This window comes from Mirounga angustirostris, unplaced genomic scaffold (genome assembly GCF_029215605.1).
Source record: "Mirounga angustirostris isolate CCGP_5_RB_7025 unplaced genomic scaffold, mMirAng1.0.hap1 SCAF_3, whole genome shotgun sequence".
Classification (NCBI taxonomy): Eukaryota; Metazoa; Chordata; class Mammalia; order Carnivora; family Phocidae; genus Mirounga; species Mirounga angustirostris.
Window position 1 is genome coordinate 87166171 of NW_026991711.1, and position 16574 is coordinate 87182744.

Consider the following 16574-nt stretch of genomic DNA (forward strand, 5'->3'; position numbering starts at 1 on the left):
TTTTGCATCCTAGAGATTCATCTGAGGTCACCTTGATTTGAGTTCTGGGAGATTTTAAAGACTATATATCTTGGTTTTACTTCCACAGATAGATAGTTAATGTGTGTAGAGTTTATTCGTCCAACTTCTAGAGGGCAACTTTATTTCCCTTTTTTTCTCTTGGGTAAGGGCACCTCATTGTTTCCCTATGTACTGCCAATAAGCTGGTTTTGTTGAAGGAAACCAGCTGTGCAAAATCTCCTGGTTTCAGGTCAGATGAGGACAGAGAGTGCTGTCCTGTCTACTAGAAATCAGAGTCTCATTTTTGTTTCTCTTGTTCACTGGGGGAGAAAGGAACAAACAAACGAACAGTATTTTCCTATTTGGAAAAAAATTTTTTTCAGTCATTTTTTACTTGCATTTCAGATTCTTATAACAGTCCACCCTTTATTTTCTCCCATTAAACTTCCCCATAACTATGAGAATCATTCATTTCAAATAAACTATTTTTTATTATAAAAGCAATATTCATTGAAAAAACTGCACAAAGACCAAAGTAATAGTTACTTTATAATTTTTATTTATTTATTTATTTAGGTTAGAGTGAAAGAAAGTCTCCCAATCAGAATGATTTATTCTATTTCTGGTTTTATATACATTTTCCACTAATAATAATAATTAGCTACAAAACAGTAATAAGAAAACAGGAAAAAACAACAACAACATACTATTCTATTGAAGAATTTCAGATTGATAATTTATACCACTGTACTGAGATTCTAAAATAGCCTTTGGCTCAGTTTCATTAGGGCTTGAAGCAAATATGAAGAACTGATAACTTTATCTGTATCCACAATTATGGAATGAGCTTTAGACATCATCAGAGATGACATCCTAAGACATAGGAGAGCAAGAGTGCTCCCTGAAAACCTGTTTCTGTGCATGATTAAATCTTTCTTCCTCCTTGTCTTTCTCTGTATTCTTTTACTCCCCTCTACCTTCCTGTCTTCAACCACAGGCTTTTTCTTAGTTAGCCCTAATAAAGATGTAGCCATGTTTTAAATCACTATATTTTTTTAAACACATTTTATTTATTTGAGAGTGAGAGAGTGAGCATGAGTGGGGGGAGGAGCAGGGAGCCCAACTCAGGGCTCATCCCAGGACCCTGGGATCATGACCTGAGCCCAAGGCAGACGCTTAACCAACTGAGCCACCCAGGCGCCCCAAATCACTTTATATATAATTCTATATTTAACAGTTTCTTGTCTAGAATGGACTGAATTGCCTTTTATACGTAAGGTCCCTTTAATGAAATCTTCATTCCGGAGGACCAGTAACCCTCAGAAATACTTAAAAAAAGTCTCTCAAAACAAAGTCATTGTGCCATTCTTCATACTCTCCTCCAACAACGGCTGCCCCACTTCTGATTAGTGAAATTGAGCCCGGTCTTCAAACCTTGCCGGAAATGCTGCTTCTCTTGGGAGGTCTTTCTTCTGCACCAGCCCTTCAAGTAGGTGTGATCGCTCCTTCCCACAAAATCCAATCATATTCTGTACCAGCTTTATGACACTGATGGTAATCCCGCTTGGATTTGTGTGCCTGTTGTATTCCTCTTATAGGTTATGAGCCCTCACGGGCAGGTTCAATGGCTTACTCTTTGAATCCCTTGCAGCTACAATGCTTTATAAATAAGAGTTGCTGATTACTTATTAGTAAGTTCTAGAAATTGAATAACTGTGGCCATCTTTGCTTCACCTACATACTTACAATTATTATAAGCCCAGTATAGATTTAACAGAACTGTAAAGGCATAAATTATTAATCAAAAAATAGATCTAGTTTTGCTTAGTAACAATACTTGGTGTTTGTAGTTGGTGTGTGTGTTTTTTTTCTCCTTCAGCTGCATGAGTACAAACTGTATAAAATCTTTAAGTAACGTTCTCAGTTTTCAGGGTAAGTTGTTGAACTGCTCATTCAGAATCTGGGCTCCCTTCCTGAAACCAGATGACACACTTCTTGCCCTTCCCATGCCAAGTCCCTCCCTCAGTGGCCCACTTCCTCTCTGAGTCAAGGCACTGGGCTCTGAACCTATTCTGGCAAGATCCTCTCTCTTCTCACTTTCCCCTGTAGGTGTGTTCCTTTCTCTAAGCATTGCGTTTAACAGGACCGAGCCTTGGCGATCCTTGCCAGAGACCAGAAACTTGACAAATGCGCAAGCCAATGTTCAAGCACCACACTTCCTCACTACTTGCAGTGGTGTGCTGGGATAAAATCCAGGAGACTCATAAAAGCCAGACGGAGACTGCACAATTCTTTTTTTTTTTTTTTTTTTTAAGATTTTATTTATTTATCAGAGAGGGAGGGAGAGAGAAACAGCATGAGAAGGGAGAGGGTCAGAGGGAGAAGCAGGCTCCCCGCTGAGCCAGGAGCCCAACGTGGGACTCGATCCCAGGACTCCGGGATCATGACCTGAGCCGAAGGCAGTTGCTTAACCAACTGAGCCACCCAGGCGCCCCTGAGACTGCACAATTCTTATGGAAACTTATGGTAAAATAATAATGTGGCCATTTTACAATATCACGAACTACATGCACAAATCATCTAACATTTTTGCATGTTGAATTATAACTGTATAGCTTGAAATCATGAAGAGCGGTTTCTAAAATATATATATATATATATGGTGAATTAGATTTTTTGGGTGTACTCTCCATAGTAATTTTTAAGGAAGAAAATACTTTTGAAAATTCCAGTAGACTTTTCTTTTTTTTTTGGCCATGGTCGGAAGTGGGGTTGAACTTAAAATTTTGTGGTTTTGAAGAACGCTTAAGTGGTGAATTAATGTGATGTGAAGAAAAGGTAACCGCCTCATTCTCTTGCAGTCTAATCACAGACCACCCCCTTTTTTTCCCCCCAGCCTTAGGGGAGGGAGCCTTTAATAATGGTCTGTGTAAACTGATGCCCAGGCGGTATGAGTTCGAAGTGCTGCTCGAACACACTGAAGCAAAGAGGAACCCCAAAGGGCAGCATCTCCCCAAACAAAACAATTGCTTCGACCAACCAACCAACCCAAACGGCTGCAATGGCTCTCCTGGCGCGAATCCTGAACGCCCGAGTGAGCCCGGCTGCCGGGCGAGGCGGGTTCCTGAGCGCCGGGGCTTCACGGCCCTCCCGGCCCGAGGGCGCCCGGCTGCCGGCGGGGACGCGGGCCGAGGACAAAGGAGCGGGGAGGCCGGGAGCGCCGCGGGCCGGGGGCCGGGCCGAAGGGCCCCGCAGCCTCGCCGCCATGCCGGGGCCCCGCAGCCTCTCCAACCTGGTGGAGTTCTTCTGGAAGGACGGCTTCAGCCGCATCCACGAGATCCAGGTAGCAGCGCGCGCGGGGTGGGAAGAGGAGCGGGCCAGGGGACTGTTCCTCTGAGCGCGGAGGCCTCGCGCGCGCTGGAGGGCGTCCGGAAGGAGGCGCCGTGGAGGGTGCCCGAAGGAACTCCAGGGAGGGGGTACCGGGAGGGGGACGCCGGGGAGGGGGCGCCAAGCCCGGCCGGGAAGGGGACGTCAAGGAGGGTCCCCCGGGAGGGACCCCAAGAAGGAGGCACCGGGCAGCGGATGCCGGGGAGGGGACGCCGGGCAGGGGGCGCCAAGAAAGGGGCTTCAAGGAAGGGCGCCAGGGCAGGGTCTCCGCGCTGGGCGAGCCGGGGAGAGGGTTCTGGGGAGTGAGCCCGAGGAGGGGTGCCTGGGAGGTGTCCCCAGGTAGGAGACCCGCTCGGGGTGGACCCCCGCGGGCGGAGGCGCGGGTTGAGGCTTGCGGAGCCCAGCGGAGGGAGTCGCGGTCCAGCCCCGGGATGGCCCCGAGGGGGGCCCAGAAGAACTCCTTCTCTCGCGGGGACGTCGGGGGCCCGGCCCGGGAGCGCTGCGAGCAGCTCTGAGCTCTCCAGAGCACCGTGTCTACGCGGCCGGCCGAGGTCATGTTGCGTCCGTTTCTGGTCCTTTTTGCTTGTATTTTATAAATGGAAAACAAACACGCCCCCCTCCCCCAAACATCTGAGGTTCGGAGGCCACAGGTTGCTTAGCCTCCAAGTGATGGGGTCGCCACACGAATGTAAATGAACCTCGGCTGCAAGCCCGGACTCGGGCAGGGATCTAGGAAGAACCCAGTCGTTCCAACAACCTGTGGGAGTTTTGGGACACGTCAGCCTACAGTTTCTCATCTTGACCCTGAGTTTTCCCTTCTTTTACCCATCCCAAATTGCGCCTTTCATTGCAAGGTGGGACCCTCCACCTGCAAGGGTCATGGGATCTCCTTTCCTCTCGCTCTGGCAGCTGCTTCCTTACTTGACTTCTTCATTTCCTCAGGCTCCCACCCCTGCGCACACTTCTTTCTGGGATCTGGGCCTTCTAACCGCTTCCAAGAACACCCTCCCTCCACCCCTGTCCCACTTACTTTTGTTCAAAACTCATGGGTCATCCTTCAAAGCACTTCTCCAAGGAAGCCTTCCGTGACCACCCACTTGGCCTGTGGTCATGGTCATTCATTCATTCCCTCAACCAAGAAACATACCTGATGGTGCAGAGGCCCTGATTGGGCTAGAGAAGCAGAAACCTCATTGGGAGAAAAAACCCAACTCAGGAGCAAGTTTAATTTGACTGAAATTCCAGACCCTCCTCTCCATCCCCCACACCAACCTTACACAGTTTTCCACCTGACATGCTTCTAGGGGTCAAAAAGGATTTTCTTTCTTTTCCCTGTGGGATCTGGACATAAGATATCAGGATGTGATAGTTTTCAAATGGGGAAAAACATGTTTTGTTATTGACTGTGGACAAGTCAGTACAGCTTGGTATTTTTGTTTCTGCTTTTTTTTTTTTAATTTTAATTAATTAATTTTTTTTACTTTTATCCACTTCTGTTGCCATCTGCTTTTATCCTCACAGCATAAGCCCACAGTTTGTTCCGCAGCACAGGTTTCTTTGAGAAGCTGACCACTGTTAAACCTGCATGTCTAGCAGAAGCGGCCTAGAGAGCCACCTCTCCACCGCCAGAAAGTGTCTCAGTTCAGAGGGGCATTTTCCCTGCATCTGCCCTGCTTCCCGCCATCACCCGACACGCAACCCTCCTGCCCAAGGCTCAGACTACACCTATCACCGTGATGGTCCTGAGTGGTGGCACACACCTGCCAGAGGACAGTCACGGAACTGACTCACCCGTGCTTTCTCAAAACACAGTAGACAGGCCCCAACTGTTCCCAGCTCCGTTGTCCTTCTGGGCTCCCCTTTTCCTTTATTCTCCAAATAGCACTCATTTACAAGAGCGGGAATCCTCCTGCAACCCCTCTGAGGACCTCAGGGAGTGCTTTATGGCCTGGGGTTACCCCACTGCAGGTGTGCTCAGGTTGCTCTAGACTGAATAAGATTCTAGTAAAACCCTCTGCCCTGCTCTCCAGCTTGCTCCTGAGACCCTTGTAGGAGGAAGACAGTTACTCTGTGACCATTACCTCCAGTATACTTTACTAGACTCGTGATCACACAGTGTTAGCTTGCCAGTCATCTATATGGTTCAAGTCTTTCCCGTACAGGTGGGAAAGACCCAAGTGTTGGCTGAGTGACTTGCCCGAGGTCTTGCAGCTAATTAGTGACAGAGCAACATCCTAGCCTGTGTCGCTAGAGGCTGTTTCAGATGTGACAGAGCAGGAGGGCCCTGTGTTCAAATGCTGGCCCTCTACATGCACCTGTGGAGTCTTGGCTAATCACTTATTCTCTCTAGACCTCATTTTCCTTGTCTGTGCAGGAGTCTGACAATCCTCATCCATCTCACAAGTTATTATGTGATCAAATGAGATTAGGGCTGTGGAGGGGCTTCGTAAGCTATAATCATAACATGTAAATATGAATAATGAACATTTCTAGAACTCTTTTCATGTGCCAGGCACAGTTCTAGTCCTACACATGAGGGAAGTTCTATTATTTGTTCATTTCACAGGTGAGGAAACTGAAGTACAGTGGGTAAGTTTGCCTAGCTAGTACACACTGAGCTAAGATTCAAACTCCAGTGTCTGTGCTCTTAATGTCTATGCAAATTCTAAGTACCAGGACTGACTGTACTCTTCTGTGGTCCACTAGCAAAAAAGTGCTGTACACTATCTGGGTCATCCATCTTGTTCTTTCTCGTGCCTGGTCAGTTGCTCCTTAGTGCTGATGGTGCCTGTTCAGTAGCTGGATTTGCCTGGGGAGTGACCCATTTCCCAGTAGTTGGCTATTAACAGTCATCTCAACCATGGCACCCATTCAGAGACCCAGAGGAACACCTTCCAGTTGAGTCTGAGTGTTTTCATCTCTGGGTGGGAGGACTTCACCCAGGTTGATAAGAAAGTGAGTATCTTCTACCTGAGGAGTAGAAGGAAGAATGGAGAGACAATGGACTCTTTGGCCTGCTATTTTTGAGGTTGAGAATTGGGGTGATGAGAAATGTTGGCAGACACCAAAGAGAGACTTAGTCATTTTCCCCATATGCTCAGACCTGGCTGTGCCATGCTGAGCCAGGCTGGAAGGGACTTTCTCTCTCTCTCTCGTTTATTTATTTATTTAACCCATTTACATTTATTGTGATTTCTCTTTGTTTTTTGGTACTAGAGCTATTGAGATATAATTCACATACCATACAACAGTCACCCCACTTAACCTTAGAACATGTTCATAACTTTATTTATTTTTTATTATTTATTCATTTATTTTTTTCAAAGATTTTATTTATTTGACAGAGAGAGAGAGACAGCGAGAGAGGGAACACAAGCAGGGGGAGTGGAGGAGGGAGAAGCAGGCTTCCCTCCGAGCAGGGAGCCCGATGCGGGCCTTGATCCTAGGACCCTGGGATCATGACCTGAGCCAAAGGCAGACGCTTAATGACTGAGTCACCCAGGTGCCCCAGAACATGTTCATAACTTTGAAAAGAAACCCCATATTGTTTCATTTAGCTGTCACTCCCCAACTCTCCATCCCCCCAGCCATAAGCAACCACTAATTTACTTTTTGTCTTTGTAGACTGGCCTATTCTGGACATTTCATATAACTGGGTCATAACATGTGGTCTTTTGTGTCTGGCTTCTTTCACTGAGCATCACATTTTCAAGGTTCATCTATGTTGTGGTGTGTACCAGTGCCTCATTTCTTTTTATGGGCAAATAATATTCCAGTGTGAGGACATACTACATTTTGCTTGTCCATTCATCAGTTGACAGACACGTGGATTGTTTCCACCTTTTTCCTAATTGTGAAAAATGCAGCTATGAACGTTCAATATAAGTTTATTTTTGTATAGACATATGTTTTCATTTCTTTGGATATATATCTAGGAGTGGAATTTCAGGGTCAAATAGTAACTCAATTTTAACCTTTTGAGAATCTGCCAGACCGTTTCTCAAAGTGGCTGCAGTATGTACATTCCAGCCAGCAAGTGTAAGAGGTTGTGATTTCTCCACATTCTTGCCAGGGCTTGTTATTACCTATCCTTTTGATTACAACCATTCTAGTGGGTGTGAAGTGGCATCTCATTGTGATTATGATTTGCATTTCCCTGATGACTAATGATGTTGAGTTTCTTTTCATCTGCTTATTATCCATTTGTATATCTTCTTTGGAGAAATGTCCATTCAAATAATTGCCCAGTCTTTAATTGGTTCATTGTTTTATTGAGTTGTCATAGTTCTTTATATGTTTTACATACAAGTCCCTTATCAGATATGTGCTTTGCAAATATTTTCTCAGTTCTGGGGATTATCCTTTACTTTCTTTATAGTGTCCTTTGAAACACCAAAGTTTTAAATTTTAATGAAGTCCAATTATCTACTTTTTCTTTTGTTGTTTGTGGTTTTGGTATTATATCTTAAGACACCATTGCCAAATTCAAGGTTATGAAGATTTACCCCTATCTTTTCTTCTAAGAATTTTATAGTTTTGGCTCTTACCTTTAGGACTTGAACCCTTTTGAGGTAATATTTATATCTGGTATGAGAGAAGGGTATAAGTTCATTCTTTGCCTGTAGATACCCATTTGTCCCTGCATTTGTTGAAGAGACTATTCTTCCCCTATTTAATTGTCTTGGCACTGGCACCCTTGTTGAAAATCAATTGACAGAGATGTACGGGTTTATTTCTGAATTCTCAGTTCTACTCCCGTGGTTTAGATGTTCATCCTCATGTCAGTATTACATTGTCTTGGTTACTGTTGCTTTTTTTTTTTTAATTTTATTATGGTACGTTAGTCACCATACAATACATCATTAGTTTTTGATGTGGTGATCCACCATCCATTGTTTTCGTATAACACCCAGTGCTCCATGCAGTATGCACCCTCCTTAATACCCATCACCGGCCTAACCCCTCCCCCCTCCTCTCTAAAACCCTGTTTGTCTCTCAGGGTCCATAGTCTCTCATGGTTCATCTCTCCCTCTAATTCTCCTCCCCCCACATTTTTCCCTTCCTTCTACTAATGTCCTCCATGCTATTCGTTATGTTCCACAAATAAGTGAAACCATATGATAATTGACTTTCTCTGCTTGACTTATTTCACTTAGCATAATCGCCTCCAGTCCCATCCATGTTGATGAAAAAGTTGGGTATTCATCTTTCCTGATGGATGAGTAATATTCCATTGTATATATGGACCACATCTTCTTTATCCAATCACCTGTTGAAGGGCATCTTGGCTCTTTCCACAGTTTGGCTATTGTGGACATTGCTGCTATGAACATTGGGGTGCATATGGCCCTTCCTTTCACTACATCTGTGTCTTTGGGGTAAATGCCCAGGAGTGCTATTCCTGGGTCATAGGGTAGCTCTATTTTTAAATTTTTGAGGCACCTCCACACTGTTTTCCAATGTGGCTGTACCAACTTGCATTCCCACCAACAGTGTAAGAGGGTTCCCCTTTCTCCACAACCTCTCCAACATTTGTTGTTTCTTTCCCTGTCCATTTTTGCCATTCTAACTGGTGTAAGGTGGTATCTCAGTGTGGTTTTGATTTGGATTTCCCTGATGGCTAATGATGATGAACATTTTTTCATGTGTCTGTTAGCCATTTGTATGTCTTCTTCAGAGAAGTGTCTTTTAGTATCTTCTGCCCACTTTTTGACTTGATTATTTGTTTTTTGGGTGTTGAGTTTGAGAAGTTCTTTATAGATTTTGGATACCAGCCCTTTATCTGTAGCGTCATTTGCAAGTATCTTCTCCCATTCTGTGGGTTGCCTCTTTGTTTTGTTGACTGTTTCCTTTGCTGTGCAGAAGCTTTTTATCTTGATGCAGTCCCAAAAGTTCATTTTTGCTTTTGTTTCACTAGCTTTTGGAGATGTATCTTGAAAGAAGTTGCTGTGGCCGATGTCAAAGAGGTTACTGCCTATGTTCTCCTCTAGGATTTGGATGGATTCCTGTCTCACATTGAGGTCTTTCATCCACTTTGAGTTTATCTTTGTGAGTGGTGTTAGAAAATGGTCGAGTTTCATTCTTCTGCATGTGGCTGTCCAATTTTCCCAGCACCATTTATTGAAGAGACTGTCTTTTTTCCATTGCATGTTTTTTCCTGCTTTGTCAAAGATTATTTGACCATAGAGTTGAGGGTCCATATCTGGGTTCTCTATTCTGTTCCATTGGTCTGTATGTCTGTTTTTGTGCCAGTACCATGCTGTCTTGGTGATCACTGATTTGTAATATAGCTTGAAATCGGGCAACGTGATGCCCCCAGCTTTGTTTTTCTTTTTCAACATCTCCTTGGCGATTCGGGGTCTTTTCTGATTCCATACAAATTTTAGGATTGTTTGTTCCAGCACTTTGAAACATGTCATTGGAATTTTGATCGGGATGGCATTGAAGGTATAGATTGCTCTGGGTAGCATAGACATTTTAACAACGTTTATTCTTCCGATCCATGAGCATGGAATATTTTTCCATCTTTTTGTGTCTTCTTCAATTTCTTTTGTGAGTGTTTTGTAGTTCCTAGAGTACAGATCCTTTACCTCTTTGGTTAGCTTTATTCCGAGGTATCTTATGGTTTTTGGTGCTATTGCAAATGGAATCGTTTCTTTAATTTCTCTTTCTACAGTTACATTGTTAGTGTATAAGAAAGCAACTGATTTCTGTGCATTGATTTTGTATCCTGCCACATTACTGAGTTGCTGGATGAGTTCTAGTAATTTGGGGGTGGAGTCTTTTGGGTTTTCCACATAAAGTATCATGTCGTCTGTGAAAAGAGAGAGTTTGACTTCTTCTTTGCCAATTTGAATACCTTTTATTTCTTTTTGTTGTCTGATTGCTGTTGCTAGGACTTCTAGTACTATGTTGAACAACAGTGGTGAGAGTGGGCACCCTTGACGTGTTCCTGATCTTAAGGGAAAGGCTCTCAGCTTTTCCCCATTGAGGATGATATTCGCTGTGGGTTTTTCATAGATGGATTTTATGAGCTTGAGGAATGTTCCCTCTATCCCTATACTCTGGAGAGTTTTAATCAGGAAAGGATGTTGTATTTTGTCAAATGCTTTTTCTGCATCAATTGAGAGGACCATATGGTTCTTCTCCCTCCTCTTATTAATGTGTTCTATCACATTGATTGATTTGCGAATGTTGAACCACCCTTGCATCCCGGGGCTAAATCCCACTTGGTTGTCGTGGATGATCCTTTTAATGTATTGTTGGATCCTATTAGCTAGGATTTTGTTGAGGATTTTGGAATCCATATTCATCAGGGATATCGGTCTGAAATTCTCCTTTTTGATGGGGTCTTTGCCTGGCTTGGGGATTAAGGTAATGCTGGCCTCATAGAATGAGTCTGGAAGTTTTCCTTCTGTTTCTATTTTTTGAAACAGCTTCAGTAGAATAGGTATTATTTCTTCTTTGAATGTTTGATAGAATTCCCAGGGAATCCATCAGGCCCTGGACTCTTGTTTTTTGGGAGGTTTTTGATCACTGCTTCAATCTGGTTACTGGTTATTGGCCTACTCAGGTTGTCAATTTCTTCCTGTTTCAGTCTTGGCAGCTTGTAGGTTTCCAGGAAGGCCTCCATTTCATCCAGATTGCTCGGTTTATTGGCATATAGTTGTTGATAATAATTTCTAATAATTGTTTCTATTTCCTTGGTGTTAGTCGTGATCTCTCCCCTTTCATTCATAATTTTATTAATTCTCTCTCTTCTTTTGGATAAGTCTGGCCAGTGGTTTATCAATCTTATTAATTCTTTCATAGAACCAACTTCTAGTTTTGTTGATCTGATCTACTGTGTTTCTGGTTTCTAATTCATTGATTTCTGCTCTAATTTTAATTATTTCTCTTCTAATGCGTGGCTTAGGCATCGTTTGTTGCTTTTTCTCTAGTAATTTAAGGTGTAGAGTTTGTTGGTGAATTCGGGATTTTTCTAATTTTTTGAGTGAGGCTTGGATGGCTATGTATTTCCCCCTTAGGACCGCCTTTTCAGTATCCCATAGGTTTTGGACCGATGTGTTTTCATTCTCATTGATTTCCATGAATTGTTTAAGTTCTTCTTTGATTTCTTGGTTGACCCAAACATTCTTGAGCAGAGTGTCTTCAGCTTCCAAGTGTTTGAATTTCTGCCAAATTTTTTCTTGTGATTGAGTTCCAGTTTTAGAGCATTGTGGTCTGAGAATATGCAGGGAATAATCTCAATCTTTTGGTATTGGTTGAGACCTGATTTGTGACCCAGTATGTGGTCTATTCTGGAGAAAGTTCCATGTGCGCTCGAGAAGAATGAGTATTCTGTTGTTTAGGGTGGAATGTTCTGTAAATATCTATGAGGTCCATCTGGTCCAATGTATCATTCAAAGCTCTTATTTCCTTGTTGATTTTCTACTTAGATGATCTATCCATTGCTGAGAGTGGAGTATGGAGGTCTCCTACAATTAACGTATTGTTATCAATATGACTCTTTATTTTGGTTAACAATTGGCTTATGTAGATGGCTGCTCCCATGTTGGGGGCATAGATATTTACAATTGTTAGATCTTCTTGTTGGATTGACCCTTTAAGAATGATAGAGTGTCCTTCTGTGTCTCTTATTACAGACTTTAGTTTAAAATCGAATTTGTCTGATATAAGAATTGCTACCCCAGCTTTCTTTTGAGGTCCGCTGGCATGGAACATGGATCTCCATCCCTTCACTTTCAGTCTGGATGTATCTTTAGGTTCAAAATGAGTCTCTTGTAGACAGCGTATGAATGAGTCCTGTCTTTTTATCCAGTCTGCAACCCTGGGCCGTTTTATGGGAGCGTTTAGGCCATTCACATTGAGAGTGATTATCGAAAGATATGAATTAATTGTCATCATGTTGCCTGTGAAGACCTTGTTTTTATAGATTGTCCCTGTAAATTCCTGTTGTATATCACTGTTAGGGTCTTTCTCCTTTTATAGAACCCCCCTTAATATTTCTTGCAGGGCCGGCTTAGTGGTCACATATTCTTTCAGTTTCTGCCGGTTGTGGAAACTCTGCATCTCTCCATCCATTCTAAATGACAGCCTTGTCGGATAAAGTATTCTTGGCTGCATGTTCTTCTCATTTAGTACCCTGAATATGTCTTGCCAGGCCTTTCTGGCTTGCCAGGTCTCTGTGGATAGGTCTGATGTTATTCTGATGTTCCTCCCTCTGTACGTAAGGAATCTCTTCCCCCTAACTGCCCTTAAGATGGTTTCCTTGGTTCTAAGATTTGCAAGTTTTTCTATTACATGCTGGGGTGTTGGCCTGTTTTCCTTGATCTTGGGAGGGGTCCTCTCTGCCTCTAGGATGTGAATGTTTCATTCCCCAGATTAGGGAAGTTCTCAGCTACGATTTGCTCAAATACATCTTCTAGTCCTCTCTCTCTTTCCACTCCCTCCGGGATTCCAATTATTCTGACATTGGAATGCCTCATGGTGTCACTTATTTCTCTGATTCTATTTTCATGGATTCTGAGTTTTTTTTCCCTGGTCTCCTCTTTTCCCTTTTTATCTATTATACTGTCTTCCAGATCGCTTATTCTCTCTTCTGTCTCAGTTACCCTAGCTGTTAGATTATCTAGATTGGATTGGATCTCATTGATAGCATTTTTTTTTAAAGATTTTATTTATTTATTTGAGAGAGAGAGACTGAGAGAGAGAGAGCATGAAGGGGGGAGGGTCGGAGGGAGAAGCAGACTCCCTGCCGAGCAGGGAGCCCGATGTGGGACTCGATCCAGGGACTCCAGGATCATGACCTGAACCGAAGGCAGTCGCTTAACCAACTGAGCCACTCAGGCGCCCTCATTGATAGCATTTTTAAGTTCTGCTAATTCACCTTTCATTTCTGCCCTTAGAGGCTCTATGTTGCCATTAATTGATTTCTCCATTCTAGCCATTGTCTTCACAATTGCTAGCCTGAATTCCATCTCTGACATCTTGGTTATGTCTGCATCCATTTGTAAATCTGCAGCATAAGTCATAATCTCTGAGTCTTTTCTATTTTGGGGGTTCCTCCTCCTAGTCATTCTGTTGACGGGTGTTTGAGGGAATGTATAGAGTCGAAATTATTGACCAGAACCCAAGCAAGATGCACCTGTTTTCTTGGGACCTTAGGGTTGCTGGCCTCTTGTTTTCTCAGCCTGTCTTCTGCGGGAGGGGCCTGCCGCGCTGTTACTCAGGCAACCCTGTTCGGGTGGAATTGCCCTGCGCCCCTGTGGCAGGGGATGGGCTCAGTGGGAATCAGTCTTTGGGGCTTTTGTTCTCTGGTGCCTTTCCCTGGTGACTTTCCGCAACTCTCCCATGAGTCAGAGCAGAAGAGACCATTTCCAGCCCTCTGCCTCAGAGCGGAGAGATCACAGTCTGTTCTTCAGTGAGCTCTCCAGGCCACATCATCTCCGTCTCTGTCCGAACCCTCTCCGTCTCTGTCCGTGTTGCTATAAACAGCAATGTCCTGGGTTGTGCGCCCCTCCGCAGCGCTCCCAGTCCTGCCTCCAGGTCAGGGCACGTCTCTGCCCTTCGTGCTTCTAAAACCACCAGCTGCTCCCAGTTCGCCCCCTCGACCCCGCTGCTCCTGGTTTCCGCCCCGGGGGCTGCCCTAAAGTCCTTTCCTGATGCTACCAGTCTGTGAGTCTGTGCCCCGTCCGCAGCGTGCGAGGCTGTCACTCACTGGTGGTGTAGGATCCCCATGGCCAGGCACCCTCCCGCTGCCGTTTTTCCTCTGATACCTGCCCATGGAATCACAGCTCCCTGCTTCATACCTCAAAACCAACCACCTGTGATATTGTTTGTAGAGATCCAGATCTTCTTACACCTCAGGCTGGTTTCGTGGGTGCTCAGAGTGGTCTGGTGGATATCCAGCTCAATTCCGGGGACCAGTTGGAATAGGGTCCCCTACTTCTCCGCCATCTTTCCTTCTCTCTTACTGTTGCTTTTGTAGCAAGTTTTGAAATAGAGAAAAGGGAAGTCTTCAACTTTGCTCTTTTTTTTTTTTTTAGGGTTGTTTTCTATTCTTGGTCCCTTGCATTTCCATTTTAAGCTTGTTAATTTTCTACAAAGAGGTCAACAGAAATTCTGATAGAGATTATGTTGAATCTATGGGTCAATTTGGGGAGTATTCCCATCTTAATAATATTAAGTCTTCCAACCCATGAACATGGGATATGTCTCCTTTAATTTCTTTCAATGATCTCTTATGGCTTTCAAAGTATAAGTTTTGCACTTTCTTTGTTAAATTTATTTCTAAGCATTTTATTGTTTTTGATGCTATTATAAATGGAATTGTTTTCTTACTTTTCTTTTGGGATTGTTCATTGCTAGTATATGGAAATACAACTGACTTTTGTATATTGATCTTATATCCTGCAAGCTTGCTGAACTTGTTTATTAGCTCAGATAGTTTTCTAGTGGATTCCTTAGAATTTTCTATATGGGAGATCCATGTCTTCTCTGATTAAAGGTAGCTTTACTTCTCTCTTTCTAATCTGGATGCTTTCTTTCATTTTCTTGCTGGGGGCCATTTTTACAGGTTCATTACAGATTGCCTGCAGAGGGCTCTCTCTCTGCAGAACAGGGTGGCAGAGCTGCTGAGGGTCTGGGTCAGGGGCTGGCACAGTCTTTTCGGCTCAGGCCATTGAAGGCTCTGCAGTTCATTTCCATCCATAATGACATTTCTCTCCTGTTGCTCCACACAGCTAAGTATTGTTAAAAACATAGCTCTAAAGAATAAGAAAACTTATGTGAATATGGTTAATGACGTGCAAGTACATTTATCTCAGGAATATGTAAAGTTACAACTCTGATTCAGCTCTCTATAATGTAGAGCTTTCCTCTGCCCCAATTTTCTCTCCCCTAACACATAGAAATGTTTATGTCAAAGGTATATCATATCTGTATTTTTTCCTTTTTTGGTTTCTCCATGGTATTGCAGCAGAAGCACACACAGGAATATGGAAAAATCTTCAAGTCTCACTTTGGTCTTCAGTCTGTAGTATCTATTGCAGACCGAGACATGGTGGCTCAGGTGCTCCGGGCAGAGGGGGCCATGCCCCAGAGAGCCGACATGGGGTCCTGGCAGGAGTACCGACACTTACGAGGGAGATCCACCGGGCTCATCTCGGCGTGAGTATGTGGCCTGGGTGGACCATGGTTGGGAGACCCCTGCCTCGAGGCTGGGCTCTGAAAACCAGTCTTTAATAAACTGCACAACTCCCAGTGGAGTAGTGTCAAAATAGCGTCTTTGCATGATCTCCTAAATACTGGTGCTGAGGGCCCTGTCCCTTCTCCTCTGGGAAGAGATTTGATGGCAGGGACAAGGTCGGGTCACACGAGCTTGGGAGAGGGGAGGAATTGTTTCTCAAGCAGTGCTCGGAGGCTGTAGGTGTCCTCTCAGTGACAACCAAGTGGGGGGTGGATCACAGAGCTGATCTGTGGGCAGGGAAGGAGGCAGGCAGCTGCTTTAGGAGGCCCTGAAGAGGGGCTAAGATCCTTCCTGCATGGATCACTATGTGATGCAGTTCTCGTCTCATAACAGGCTATGATTATTACTTGTAAACAAGGCTCACCGACACCTCTGTGCCCCTAAGAGCTAATCAGCCCAGTCCCAGGCAGGAAGGAGAACACAGAGCATCTGTGGATCCCCTGGTCCAAATCCCTTTGGTTAGGAATTTTATTTGTGATTCTTTATATATATATATATATATATATATATATATATATATATATATATATATATATATATATATATATATATATGCCCTATGCATGAATTGGGGAGAAACACAACCATAGGATTCTCAAATGAGGTAAATAAAAGCTGGGACTGGACATCACCAGAGTCCCTCAACTTCTGCTCTGAGGGAAATAATCAAATACCTCCTCCCCATTGGTCCAGCCCTGGAGGGGAGTGGCCAAATGCTGCAAAAGCTCTTTGCTCTCTGCACCATCACCTGCGGCTTGGCATCCACTATCCACTCTCTGCCCAGGAGCTCAGTTCAGGACTCAGGGTTCAGGAGTTTATACACATAAACCTTTTTCTCTTTTGCTAATCACAACAGCCTCGTGTCTCATTATTATAACAGTTTTGCAAGGTTTTTCAAAGGAAATCATATTACTTTCATAAAGATGATTCCCAGGGG

The 16574-nt window shown here is 43.9% G+C and overlaps 1 protein-coding gene across 3 annotated transcripts in view; it reads left to right on the plus strand.

The window, feature by feature from the left end:
- Positions 1–1792: 1792 nt before the first annotated feature.
- The window catches only part of LOC123838570 (cytochrome P450 27C1), a 32515-nt gene continuing 17733 nt past the window's right edge, over positions 1793–16574 (plus strand). For 2 of the 3 annotated variants that reach the window (XR_010410103.1, XM_064586397.1), the window contains exons 1-3: positions 1793–2526; positions 2897–3343; positions 15441–15558. Coding sequence is in view for 2 of the 3 variants with exons in the window: in XM_064586397.1 (XP_064442467.1) it covers positions 2514–2526; positions 2897–3343; positions 15441–15558 (578 nt within the window). In the remaining variant the exon portion in view is untranslated. Of the gene's footprint in view, positions 2527–2896; positions 3344–15367; positions 15559–16574 lie in introns of those variants that run through there. The other variant, XM_045867509.3, reaches the window with a different exon arrangement.